Genomic DNA, 15,273 nt, shown 5'->3' on the forward strand with positions numbered 1-15,273 from the left:
GTATGTAATATAAATTTCATAGTGATTCTGTATTGACAATTTACAATATGGTAATAGCTTGTCCAGCCAATCTCTCAATGTCGTAATGGTCTACCTTTCAATACTATATGATGCCTTTGCCTAATTTGGCTATCTTTACTTTAAGACCTAAATATAAATAGGCTTTCTGTTTTGCCTGAGAGATTGAGAGATTGTAATTGCAATTCAATACAGAACCATGAAGTTTATATCCTATGATTTGACCAGCCAGTAAATACAATTGTAATTCTATAGTTTTTCTATTCCACGGTATGTACAGCACAAGTGGATGTATGTGAATAATACAGTATTATTTGTAATTTATAGAAAATAGCTATTTACTATTTTCATGTGTGTGTAGATATAGAACAATGTACATAAACTGTTAGAATTAGGTTTAGATACGTGCAGGCTGCGGGAGCTTTGTATGTGCTCTGGCTATGTAGATCCAAGAAGTCTCGTGGTGAGTGAGCACGGCTAGGACGAGTTTCATAACGTTCCGAGTGAATCATTACGAGTGTGGAAGCAAAACAATGCATTATCAACAAACTGAAACCGTTAAAATGGTTGAAATTGGGCCTAAGGAGAAAAAGAAGAGAGATGATAAGAGAACAAACTACAGTTAATATTGGGCGAGTGAATAAAAACAAAAAAAACTCATTCTGTCTACCAGCCCCCAACGATATAAAGTGAAGTGATAGTCCGAATGAGCGCGAGCTTGTGTTTGCCTTAAGATAAGCTGATAAGGGGAAGTGGCAATGAAGGGGAAGTGGAGGCAGCAGGAGGGAATGAAGTAGCTTGTGTAGACCGTGTTGTGGGGAATTTGTGAATGGGCATCAATTTTTATTAATTCATTAAATATGTTGGTTTTTCAGTACTCTGATCTCCTCTTCGGAGGACTCCAGAAAAAGCTGTCTGACACTTCCTGCTGTAATAGAATGTTAGAAAATTTCAAGAAATGCGTGCAAAATTATAGAAATGAATTTAATGGACTTAGTGAGGAAAAGACAGTGTGTGACAGTAAACCCCAAGCTAAGAGAATTTGTCTTGGCAGTGTCCCCAGCAGTGATAAATGTAGCCATACACAATTGTTCTTTGAGGTTATTGATACCGGAGGACAATGCGTACATGAGATTTAGTGCCGGTTTATGTGTACAGCTTCATCCATCGAGTTCATTCATAAATTAGCCTATAAGTACCCACCTGCTTGTACCAGCAATCATTCTCGCTACTTTCATATCTGTTACTTCTAACTTACGAATAAGATATCCTGAGTCCACCCAGCTTTTGCTCCCATAAAGCAAAGTTGGTCTGAAAACAGACTGATGTAAAGATAGTTTTGGATCGGAGCTTACTTCCTTCTTACAGAATACTGTTGATCACAACTGCGAGCTCAATTCATTACCTTTACTACACCTTCATTCAATTTCACTTACCATATGACCATCCAGGGATAACATACAATCTACATACTTGAATTTATCGACCTTTTCCAGCTTTGTATCGCCAATCTGACATTCAGTTCTGTTGAATTTCTTACCTACTGACATCAATTTAGTCTTCAAAAGGCTAACATACTCATTGCACCTATTTTCAAGTGCCAAGATATTAGACTGCAGGCTTTCAGCACAATCTGCCATTAAGACCAAGTCATCAGCATAGGCCAGACTGAATCCCTCCCCGCCATTTTATACATTTCGGCAGATGATCCATGTAAACTACGAACAGCAAAGGCAAAATATTACAGCCTTCTCTAACCCCTGTATGTACCCTGAACCAAGAACTCATTCTAACATCAATTCTCACGGAAGCCCAATTGTCAACATAAATGCCTTTGATTGATTTTAATAATCTACTTTCAATCCCATAGTCCCCCAGTATGGCAAACATCTTTTCCCTCGGTACCCTGTCATATGCTTTCTCTAGATCTACGAAATGCAAACACAACTGCCTATTCCTCTCTTAGAGTTTCTCAATTACCTGGCGCATACTGAAAATCTGATCCTGACAGCCCCTCTGTGGTCTGAAACTACACTGGTTTTCATCCAACTTCCTCTCAACTACTGATCGCACCTTCTCTTCAAAGATGCCAGTGAATACTTTGCCTGGTATACTAATCAATGAGATACCTCGATAGTTGTTGCAATCCTTCCTGTTCCCTTGCTTATAGGTCAGTGCAATTACTGCTTTTGTCCAATCTGAAGATACCTTACCAACACTGCATGCTAATCTTACTACTTTATAAAGCCATTTCATCCCTGCCTTCCCACTATACTATACTTCACCATTTCAGGTCTAATTTCATCTATTCCTGCTACTTTACGACAATGGAGTTTATTTACCATCCTTTCCACTTCCTCAAACCTTATTTCACCAACATCATTTTCCTCCTCCCCATGAGCTGTTCGCAACACCGCCAGGAGGACTTCCTTTTACATTGAGATGTTCAAAATATTCCCTCCACCTCTCCAGTGATTCTCTGGGATCTATTATGAGTTCACCTCAATTACTCAAAACACTTCATTTTCTTTCTCCCTCCCTTCCTAAGATTCTTTATTACTGTCCGGAAAGGTTTCCCCGCTGCTTGACCTAGCCTTTCCAGGTTATTACCAAAATCCTCCCACGACTTCCTTTTGGATTCATCAACTGTTTCTTACGCTCTGTTTCTTTCATCTACGTACAAATCCCTGTCTGCCTCAGTCCTTGTTTGGAGCCATTTCTGCTGAGCCTTTTTACGTTTTCACTTCATCATTCCACAAAGATGTTTGCCTTTTCACATCTTTACACACAGTTGTTCCTAGGCATTCCCTTGCTGTTTCTACTACAGCATCCCTGTATGCCACCCATTGACTTTCTATATCCTGAACCTGCTTTCTATTCCTGTTAGCTTTCATATCTTCCCCACATTTACGAATCACCCTTTCGTATCCTTCAGTTCTATTTCAAATTCTCGCATTGAAATCACCCATCAGCACTATTCTATCCTTGCTGCTGAACCTGACCACGATGTCACTCAATGCTTCATAAAACTTGGAAACTTCATCCTCATCTGCACCCTCACATGGTGAATACACTGAGACAATTCTTGTCCTAATTCCTCCAACTGCCAAATCTACCCACATCATTCGCTCATTTACGTGCCTAACAAACTATGTACTTATTATAAACGTATTAAAAAAAAACCAACAGAAATGCAAGTCTTACATTAAATTATGTTTTTTTAAATTTCTTTGGGCTTAAATGTGAATTGTGAGAGATTTATAGTGATCCTTATATGAAAGTGTCAGAACACAACAATATATGAACGCAGTGGATCTTTCCACAGTGTTTCCTGAAATATCCAAACTGCCAGCTTTAATCATGACCATACCAGCAACTCTTTCTTTGGTAGAAAGATGTTTCTCCTGCTTGAAAAAAAAATCTTCACAGTGCCCAAAATGAAGAGAGTCTGGATCCTTGCTATGATGAACATTGGAGGCAAATTTCTGCAAATTCTAAGCTATAGCTCTTCATCTGAAGACAAGAATATTGATGTCATTGCACAGAAAAACTGGAGGATGCAGCTAATTTACAAGAAGTAGGCTAAATGCGAGTTGTTAATATAATCTATACTACCTGCACGATCATAACTGTCCTAAATGCTTCCATATACCTTATTTTTAGCTCCAATGAACTGGATAATGCAGATGCATTGACTTATAGTATTAATGAAAGATTAAAAAATTCATCAACCACTACCGATCTGCATTTAGGGCAGTCGCCCAAACCCTCACAACCCTCTAAAATCTTCAACCATCCATTGTTAATAAACTGTATCCAACAACATGTATCAAATAATTATACATAAGTTATTGTAAACCATTAGTTCTTAAGGGTCAATCTTACTTATATAACATTTGGTTCAGAGCTCTGACTAATTTAGAGAATTGTGTGGCTGATGATGCTCGCTAGGACAAGCGAAACATGTACCACAACAACATAAGTAGAATAATTATATCCTAGTCACAAGGATTGTACAGTATTGAAAAGGTGGATATCAATAAATAAATTTTAACTTAACACTTAGGGCCGGTTCTACCACCTACTGGTAAAGTAGCGCGTAACTTGCCCTCTGTGTAAAAGGATGTTTCTGTTCAACCACTCCCAAGTAGTGCTATCGGCAGCATAAATCGTCATTACCCGGCGCGTAATTTATCGGCCACTTCGAGGACCCGATAAGACATTACCTCGTAGCGTAATGGCTAACGTGCTCAGCTCATAATACGAGGTTTGCAGGTTCGAGTCTTCATTATGGAGAATCTTTTTATTTCATTATTAGCGTTGTATTAATCTGTATGCCTCTTTACATACGTTCTTTTGTTAATAATACATTTCATTGAAATATGTAATCACAATATTATGTCTACTAGGTAAATGCTTTATATGTGTCCTACTTATAGAAAGTAATGTTACGATTAATGTAGCATATAGGACTGTCGCCCAGGTAGCAGATTCCCAATCAGTTGTTTACATAGTCTTCTTGCAAATGATTTTGAAGAAATAGGAAACTATTCCATTCCCGAATTCCTCTTCCTATGATGTATATTTACCCCGATTAGTTCTTTAACAGTACCTTCCAACTTTATCTTCATAAAGTTCAAGTTAAAATTGATAATGCATTATCAATAAATGGAAGCATGTGGAACTAATGGAGGTCACAGAGCTCGTTGCAAATAAAGCATTGTGGAAATACTTATCAATTCACAGAAGCCTGCAGATAGAATGCTCAAAGACAAAAAGTCTGTAAGGAAGATGTGGGTGTATATAGTACATGGAAGGGCGTTCAAAAGAGTTAAGAAAACGGCAGGGAACGAAAATAAAATTTTAAATGTAAATTAGAAAGACTATTACAGAGCGAGCGACTTGACCAATCTATCAAACACTACTGATCTGCATTCAGGGCAGTCACCCAGGTGGCAGATTCCCTATCTGTTGTTTTCCTAGCCTTTTCCTAAATGATCGCAAAGAAATTGGAAGATTATTGAACATCTCCCTTGGCAAGTTATTCCAATCCCTAACTCCCCTTCCTATAAACGAATATTTGCCCCAATTTGTCCCATTGAATTCCAACTTTATCTGCATATTGTGATCTTTCCTACTTTTAAAGACACCTCTCAAACTTATTCGTCTACTGATGTCCTCCCATGATATCTCTCCACTGACAGCTCGGAACATACCACTTAGTTACAAGTAACTATTCTCATTTTGGTTCCGTATTGAAGATGGCGTATATCACAAATATTATAATAATATTTATAGATCCAGCTGTTCAATACAATACAATCCACTATTTCATATGGTTAAAATTTATACATAATACATAAAAGTCATACATACATGTTTCACTTTTTAACGGGCATCATCAGCCTATATCAATCTTAAAAATTATTGGATATGGGATCTTTCTAATCTTATAAACTATAGAGAAAAATGTTGGAAAATGATCTCATAAAATGTTGAACATCTAAAATAGGGATATTGCATAGAAAGTATGTTAAAAATACTGTGAATTAACAGTTTTGAAGATTATAACGTGGTTAATTAGGAATATTTGAGCGTTTAAAACCAAAATGGATCCTCCTCTTATACATAATTAGGACTGTGATGGCCTTGAGTGTAAAAGCACAATCATCCAAGGGGGATGTTTGCTCCATTCCCATAGCACGAGTTCAAGTTACTAGAATCAATGTCAGTTATTTAAAATAGAAGTGTGAACGTATCAAATATGTTAAAATGTGATAAATCAACCATACTGTAGATGCATTGTGAACAAAGGAATCAAATTAATTTAATAGATATACTTACTACTACGAGAATACTTTCCAAAAATGCTGCCTTACATGACAGGTTATAACTGTCTTAAGAAAATGTAATCGAGATTTTAATCCCAATTAGGTATTGATTTTGAAGCTTGTAGATTAAAATCAAGAAAGCTTGCCATAAATCGTTGTCCATAACTCTTAAAACTCCCCTTATTAGATTTTTTGATGATAATCAACAGATGCAAGCACAGGCAAATACGACAATCGAAATGAGCTTCATACACCTGACGATAGATAGCACCACACTCGAAAGCGAGAAGTCGCTGAAAATCAGTCTAAACTCCGTACATCGGTGTCTAGCTTCGGGTAGCTACCCAGCGCTTGCGCGGAGGTGGTTGCATGCAAGGCAAAGTACTGGCTGATTTACACCCCTAGGTAGTTTACCTCCCGGGCAGCTGCCAGCCACTTTACCAGCAGATGGTAAAACCGGCCCTTAGTCGAGCAGCTCATCTCCTTTCTCCTTTGCAACATTTTTGTAACGCTACTCTTTCGTCGGAAATCACCCAGAACAAATCGAGCTGCTTTCCTTTAGATTTTCTCCAGTTCTTGAATCAAGTAATCCTGATGAGGGTCCCATATACTGGAACCATACTCTAGTTGGTGTCTTACTAGAGACATATGCTCTAGCCTTTACATCCCTACTACAACCCCTAAATACTCTCATAAACATGTGCCGAGATCTGTACCCTTTATTTACAATAATATTTATGTGATTACCCCAATGAAGATCTTTCCTTATATTAAGAACTCGGTACTTATTATGATCCCCAAAAGGAACTTCCACAGCATCAACACAGTAATTAAAACTGAGGGGACTTTTCCTGTTTGTGAAACTCACGACCTGACTTAACCCCGTTTATTATCATACCATTGCCTACTGTCCATCTCAACATTATCAAGGTCATTTTGCAGTTGCTCACAATCTTGTAACTTATTTCCTACTCTCTACAGAATAACATCATCTGCAAAAAAAATTGTCTCCGATTCCACTTCTATACATATATCATTGATATATATATATGAAAACATTACAGGTCCATTTATACTGCCTTGAGGAATTCTCATATTAATTATTACAGGGACAGATAAAGCTTTGCCTACTCTAATTCTATATTTTCTAAAAACATAGCCACCCATTCAGTCACTCTTTTGTAAAGTCCAATTGCACTCATTTTTGCCAGTAGTCTCCCATGACCTACCCTAGATAGGTCAATGACGACACAGTCCATTCGACCTCCTGAATCCAGGATATCTGCTATATCTGGCTGGAATCCTACAAGTTGAGCTTTAGTGGAATAACCCTTCCTAAACCCAAACCGCCGTCTATCAAACCAGTTATTAATTTTGCAAACATGTCTTATATAATCAGAAAGAATGCTTTCCCAAAGCTTACATGCAATGCATGTCAAACTGACTGGCCTGTAATTTTCAGCTTTATGTCTATCACCCTCTCCTTTATATACAGGGGCTAATATAGCAACTCTCCATTCATTTGGTATAGCTCCTTCATGCAAACAATCAAATAAGTACTTCAGATATGGTACTATATCCCAACTCCTCATCTTTAGTATATCCTCCGAAACCATATTAATTCCAGCTGCTTTTCTAGTTTTCAACTTTTGTATCTTACTGTAAATGTCATTGTTGTCATAGGTAAATTTTAATACTTCTTTAGTATTAGTCACCTGCTCTATCTGGACATTATCCTTATAACCAATAACCTTTACATACTGCTGACTGAATACTTCTGCCTTTTGAAGATCCTCACATACACACTCCCCTTGTTCATTAACGATTCCTGGAATATCCTTCTTGGAACCTGTTTCAGCCTTAAAGTACCTATACATACTATTCCATTTTTCACTAAAATTTGTATGACCATCAATTATGCTTGCCATCTTGTTACCTTAGCTGACTTCCTTGCTAGATTCAATTTCCTAGTAAGTCCTTTTAATTTCTCCTTACTTCCAAAGCCATTTCTTTCTTTCTTTCCAAACTGCACCTCCTTCTTAGTCTCTTTACTTCTGTTATAATATAGTGAACCTTTACCATTCCTTACCACTTTTAAAGGTACAAACCTATTTTCACATTCCTCAACAATTGCTTTAAACCAATCCCAGAGTGTTTACATTTCTATTTACTGTTTTCTACCAATCATAATTACATGTAAAAAACCTACTCATGCCTATTTTATCAGCCATATGGTACTGCCTAATAGTCCTAATATCTTCCTTTCTTTAACATCGGTTTCTCAATAGAGCTCACCTGGTTTTACCAGCACCACATCCAGAATATTCTTCCCTCTAGTTGGTTCCATCACTTCATTATTGTAAATGTAAGTTATTTTCAGTGTCTTGTTTTATATCGCACTTAACATAATATGTTAGCTATGCACTAAGATTTATAGACAAATTAGTAATGTCATTTTATGCTTAGGTAACATTCTAGAGATTTTTCAGAATATTGCCTAGATTACATACCCCAGCATAAAATCACGCAATGCCCGGGCAGTCGAACCATAGTTTCTGTTAGGCACGTCAATGAGCAAATGATGAGGGCAGATATAACTGTCTCAGTCTATTCAATATGCGAGGGTGCAGATGAGGATGAAGTTGACAAATTTTATGAAGCGTTGAGTGACATCGTAGTCAGGGTCAACAGCAAGGAAAGGAGAGCACTAATGGGCGACTTCAGTGCCGAGAGTAAGAAATAGAACCGCAGGATATGAGAAAGTGAAGAGTAAATGTGGGGAAGATTTAGAAGCTAATATGAATGGAAATTGTTTACTGAACTTCTGTGCTGGTATGGGATTAGCCTAAGGCTATTCACCGCTACACTATGATCCATAACGGACAATATCGTAACTGCCTACTGCCATTTCTTGATGGATGCAGTACTTTTGCATGTGTCTCTTGGCACAGGCCAGTCTCATCCAAGGCTGTGACAATACGGAAGCTGCTGGGGTAAGGGTGGTGTAGAGCACGACCAGTGCGCCTGTCTGTTATGAAAGGTGCTACTCATTAAACCAGCCTCTGGTCTGATAATCTGACGGACAGTAACAGACTTTGAATTCAGGAAATCTGTTAGGAATGAGCAGGTATTCCATGGATTTCTTGATGATACAGACCACTATCTAATCTGTAGTGAACCGCATAACTGTAGGCCTAGGACAGGGAAATTGTAATCAGTTTGCAGCCAAATAAGGCTAGAAAATCTTCAGGATGAGGGATATAAGACAGAAACACATGGATATAAGTGAAAAGTTTTTAACACTAGACAGTAAGCAGATTCAGGATATAGAAAGAGAATGGGTGGAATAGAGGGATGCTATAGCAGAAACAGGAAGATGATGCTAGGAACTACAATGTATAAAGATGGGAACAAGCAAAGATCTTTGTGGAATAAAGAAACGAGGGCAGGTTATAAACATTAAAAAAAAAAAGAAAAGGGGGCATATCAGAAGTAGCTCCAAACAAGAACTGATGCGAATAGGAACTTGTACGTATATGAAAGAAATGTTGTATCTGAGAAGTGGTGGGAAAATATTTGTAGTAACCCAGAAAGGCTTAATCAGTCAGCAGGGAAACATCTCTGGACAGTAATAAATAATCTTAGAGAGGAAATTAAATGAATAGTGTTTTTGGTTAATTAGGTGCAGTCATAGTAGATCCCAGGGAAAAAATGTACAGAGGGAAGGGAATATTTTGAATATATTCTCACCGTAAAAGGAAATAATTCTGTTGATATTGCAAACAACAGAGCTGGTGGGGAGATGGACAATGATGTTATTGAAATTACACTTGAGGAATAGGGATGTATCACGCAAAACTTGTCTGCTAGGCAGGGTAATGGTAATACACGGTATGAGTTTTCTGCTTCTTGATTGTTTTACAGGAGACTTATGGAGTATTTCTAAATTGAGGACATGGGTAGACTAACGACTTAAGTCAGAAAATGAAGTTCTGAGAAAAACACTATCAAAATTTCAGAATCTCTGCCAATCAAACACACATTTATATCGGCTATTATTTTGAAGTTATATTACAAGTATAATCCTTTCCTAGGGTTAGCAGGTATTTACTTTAACTCAAAATATTGTTTATTAGTACATATGTTTAATCGCAAAAGACACGTCTTAAGTCGTTAGTCCATTAACATATTTCAAACCTAAGTTTCCGAGTTAATGACTGTTTGCTCTAACTCTTAACCCCATATTTTATCTAAAAAAAGTTTAAATCATAACAAAATACACTTCTGCAGTAGGACATTCACAAAAGAATCAATATTTACTTCTTTTTTCAATGTATGAAAAAACAAATCACTAAAATTGATTTTTAAACATTATAGAGAAATATGTTGGTAAATAATAAGATCATACAGATGCAGTGTTCATTACAAATTTGATTTATTTTCTCCACTGTCACTTACATATTCTTCTAAGTCATTAAAGTCATCAGAAGGCACACCATCTACAACTTTCCTCAACCACTCTACATTTTCTGGAGTCATAAACTTGACCAGAGACAAAATGTCATTCTTTTTTTTACCAGGAGGCAACACTAAGTTTAAAACCTCTTTACGTTCAATAAGAGTTCTTTTCTTTGAGGTGCCGGTATTTTGTCCCGCAGTAGTTCTTTTATGTGTCAATATATCTACTGCTACGAGGCTGACGTATTTGAGCACCTTCAAATACCACCGGACTGAGCCAGGATTGAACCTGCCAAGTTGGTCTTAGAAGGCCAGCGCTCTACCGTCCGAGCTATTTAGCCTGACTAAAATGATTGAAATAGGTCATAATAACTAATCAGAATGTCACAAACTTCTTATAAAATTATTTCTTAATTAGATACATCGGCTCTGTCCTATTTAGGGATTTTGGTCATTTGCGTGGCTGTTAAATCGTAACAGTTGATCGTGACGGTACCTTGAAGCACTGAATTTGCGTTTTACTCTACAGATATATCCACCAGTCCTGCAAAATATTTTTATTTTCGACAAATGAAATCTGTTGACCGTGAATGTTTATGTTGTTGTTATTTGAAGTTGTTATTACGTGGATCTGTTTTGGTTAGCTTATGAATACAACAATTTGATCTTGCTATGAGTTTAGTGCAGAGTTTATTTCGTTTCTTTGGTATATCGTGTGTTCGCTGTACTTCGAAAACAATAATTTTAATACTTTTCATATATCTGTGAATGCACGTGCTTGCGTCGTCTTTTTATCGTAATGGCTAGGCCATATTCAAGGCCTAATGAGGCCGATATCCTTGAATTTTCAGATGATTAAGACAGTAATAATGACCTTCTTTTGCCGAAAGTGATTCCCATTATGTGGGAAATGACACAGTCACAGCTGCTCACCGTGCATCGGACCGCAAGGACCTGAGATCGATGACCGTTACATGTACAGTGAATAACTTTGTGCCATGCTTCATGAGATAATTGCAGCACACACATCATATTGATATCAAATTATTCAGAATTAAATGTTCTTTCTTTCACGTCTAAGAGTAAAGAAGGAAGCTGCAATAATTGCAGATTTTTCTGTCATTGAAAACCACAATTTATTTTTCAAATTTATTTTCAAAACTTAATATTTTTTTTTTTTTGGCTTTACGAATGACAATACGTCCTAGGTATATTCAATTCTGAAATGCTCATTGTTTCCTGTATTAGTGTGATTTATTTTATTTTAATGTGTTTTAAACTGTTTACGTGTTGATATTTTGTAATTTTGTTTGGAAAATCACAGAAATTAGTGTGTCTTCGAGCAAACCGCTGAATATAGGTTGAGTGTCAAAGGGTTAAGGTGTGGGAAATGATGTTGGCAGTACGTACATGGTTAGTAGGGTCAGAGGGAAGGATAGTCAAGTCATATGAGGAAAACAAGTCTTCTAGTTTCTTAGTATCGTATTTCTTCGTAAGTAGATTTGTATTGTAGTGCCCTAATATAATATGTTGACAGGCTGGTAGCAAGTTAAGTAGGTGCATTTCAAACTCCATCCAGTAACATACTTTAGGTGGTCGGTGAACCACTCCAATAAGTATTTTCTGTCAACTAGCAACTACTTTAACGAACATAAACTCCGTCCTCGGCAATTCACCGGTCGATGAGGTACAAATGACACGGCTCTTCAGGTCAACTCTACAGTAGAGAACAATACCTCCTCCCCTCTTATTTGTACGATCACGGTGGTAGAGGTTATAGCCGTCAAGGTGAAGCATGTTTTTTGGATTTGATGGCGATAACCAGCTTTCACTAATACCTATCAAATGGATGCTATTTTTATTAAATATAGCCTGAATTTCGTCAATGTGTGCAGGCAAACTTAGGCTGTTCAAGTGACAACAACGGAGAGTATAAGGATATAGTGATAGTTCTTGTTTCAAAAGGTTACTGGCATCTATGTTCTGGGAAGGTGTGAGGGGTGTGCTATTCTTAGAGAGGTCATTGCCATGAGGAAATACCGTAGCAACCTGATTAACGGGCACACTTCAACTGCGGAAAAAAAAAAAAAAAAAAAAATCTTACCTAGATTTCCTGAAGAAATGGACTTCTGATTGGTTAAGGCACCACACCCACACACACACACACACACACACACACACACGTAAACAAACCTAATAATGATAATAATAATATTTAGTGAACATAACAATGGTCATATCACTCCGATAATCCACTTAACTGCCTCACATGTAAGTTCAATTCATTAGGTGAGCTAATGTGTAGCTTTTCCCCATCTTCTAAATGAATGATAATGCGGCCTCCTGTGTCGAAACCCACCGCATACCCCAGAAGTCCCGAGCTTTACGCAATACTTCTTTCCTTGTGGATGTCAGAGATTTGGTGATTAATAATTTGGTACCTTTAAGAGCTCGCTTGGCGCGCCAGATGCAGTCTCTTTCATGGTACCCGAGGAATTTAATGATAATTGGCCTATTTCCTGCGGACACGGTTTTTTTCCTAGTTGTTTTACGTCGCACCGACACAGATAGGTCTTACGGCGATGATGGGACAGGAAAGGGCTAGGAGTGAGAAGGAAGCGGCCGTGGCCTTAATTAAGGTACAGCCCCAACACTTGCCTGGTGTGAAAATTGAAAACCACAGAAAACCATTTTCAGGGCTGCCGACAGTGGGGTTCGAACCTACTATCTCCCGAATACTGGATACTGGCCGCACTTAAGCGATTGCAGCTATCGAGCTCGGTCCTGCGGACACCACCTCAGCTGCTGTCCTCTTCATACGGCCCAGTCTATGACATCGATCTATACTACCTATAGACAATTCGATGTTCAGACTGTTTAACGTACTCAGCACCACAGCGTATGTGTGTCCTCATCGGGGGTCTCACAGACACCATGAAGGAGTAGGCAGTTCCTTCTGCTTTATTGCTCCGCCTCGTCAATCAGCATATCCAGCTGGTCGAGACGTTCCTGTAGATGGCTTACCTCCTCCTTCATTTCACTTAATTCCTCTGAAATTATTTCCCGAAAGTCCTGGAACACTGAAGCGAGGCCGGTTAGTGTGTCCCCTGGGTTGGCAGCACTGGTCGCGCCAGCAGCCATGGCTTCCTCCAAGCATGCTTGGAATTCTGCCATTTATTCTCGAACTTCGAAAGATGTTCATTTACGGCCTTCAGCGTCATAGTAATTAACGGCTATTGAAGTTCACACTTAAAAAAAGCACTAGCACACCCACGAATATTAAAATTATTATCTGGCTGATATGGCAGGTGAATTGCGGAGCACGTTTACTCGCGTTGTACAGTGCGTGCCATCTTTGATGAGTTCACGTAATTTACACAAAATGCTATTCGTTTCCGTTTTCCACCTCTAAGATTCCTTATTACAGTCCAAGAAGGTTTCCTTGCTGCTTGACCAAGCATTTCCACGATTTCTTAGAACCTATAATTATTTACTCTACCTCTCTCTGGTACGTATAATTCCCATAATTTGAACCATTTTTTATACACTTTTTCTTTTATGTTTACAAGCTTCCCTGACTTCAACATGTGAACTTTTGGTAGTAGGCAAGTCGATGTAAACAAACTCAGGTGGTAACAGCATATTCTCGTCCTAATTCAGTGGAGGACAAGTTATTATGTAAGCAGCACAACTAATAATGTTGTAGCCCTCATAATTTTTAAACTGCTGCCCTGTATGTTACTAGTTAGTTAAAATGCAAATGTTTTCATACCTGTTGTGGATTCATTCCAGTGAAACAGAACATGCCAATTTGATCAGTGATATGAGACCAATTTCTAGAGGAACCTTCTTTCTTCAAGTTATCACGGAGCTGTGTTCGCATGGAAATTATCCGGTCAGCCATTCCCTTCACATCCTTCAACCTGAAACAATAAAAAAGAAGGCATAATCAGGACTAGAGCCCATTTGTCCTTCACATACGGATTATTACTGCAGTGCTCCTGCAGGCAATTTTAAATCCCAACAGACCCCCATGATGTTTCCTAGTTTTCATCAGTCCATACACCAATTCGTTGGGAACCACAACTGTCAAATATTATTTCTTTCCGGAAATGAGCCAACACCTTCAAAAACACTCAAACACAGGGGCTACATTGCAGGATACCAACTACTGCTTTTCGAGCATTACTAGCAGCTGTCTAAAGGCTGTGACACGTTAGGCTAGTTTAACAGCAACTAGTATTGGCAGACAGTGCTTGTGGCTAGCACTGGCAGTTAGTAAATATGTCACACAAGGCTAGTACTGGTAGACAATTACTCTCAGTTAGCAAAACAGTTGGTGAAGAAACTCTTCTAGTTAAATTAAATTACAAAATAATATTTAAGATGAAGAGAGCTATTATAGTGGAGATGTACCAAGTTGCACCTAGTTTTCAAAGCAATCATGACTTCGAAATGGAACATGATGTCTCGGACAGGGAGGATGAATCATCCAAACTGTGGTACATGTACAGTGACATTTTACAACTGTGCCCTCTAAACTTCTCATATAAAGCAGTGACACAATAAGAGTGAATATAAATACAACAGTAGCAAATTTCTCCCTAAGTATTTAAAATATGTTACATTAATGAACATATTTTAATCTCTGCTGAGATTTCTCTAATATCTACAACTGAAATTATGCTTATGACTGCAGTAATTATTCTTGTGGATGTTTTTCTGGTAGTTACTAGATTTACTAACCATGTCTGCTTCTAACATTGTATACCTTCCACTTTTTTCTTTACAATTGGCTTTACATTGCACTGACACCGATAGGTTTTATGGCTATATGATATATGAAAGGGCTAGGAGTGGGAAAGAAGCAGCTGTGGCCTTAAGGTACCACCTTCAGGGCTGCCGGCAGTGGAGTTCAAACTCACTATCTCCCGGTTGTAAGCTCACAGCTGCGCGCCCCTAACTG

General features: G+C 38.1%; 1 protein-coding gene across 2 annotated transcripts in view; it reads right to left on the minus strand.

Moving 5' to 3' along the window:
- Positions 1-15,273, minus strand: part of Got2 (glutamate oxaloacetate transaminase 2) — a 242,510-nt gene that overhangs the window by 16,014 nt on the left and 211,223 nt on the right. For both annotated transcript variants that reach the window (XM_067140270.2, XM_067140271.2), the window contains exon 8: positions 14,080-14,230. In XM_067140270.2, the coding sequence (XP_066996371.1) occupies positions 14,080-14,230 (151 nt within the window). The remainder of the gene's footprint in view (positions 1-14,079; positions 14,231-15,273) is intronic.

The sequence above is a fragment of the Anabrus simplex genome, chromosome 2, assembly GCF_040414725.1.
Source record: "Anabrus simplex isolate iqAnaSimp1 chromosome 2, ASM4041472v1, whole genome shotgun sequence".
Lineage (NCBI taxonomy): Eukaryota > Metazoa > Arthropoda > Insecta > Orthoptera > Tettigoniidae > Anabrus > Anabrus simplex.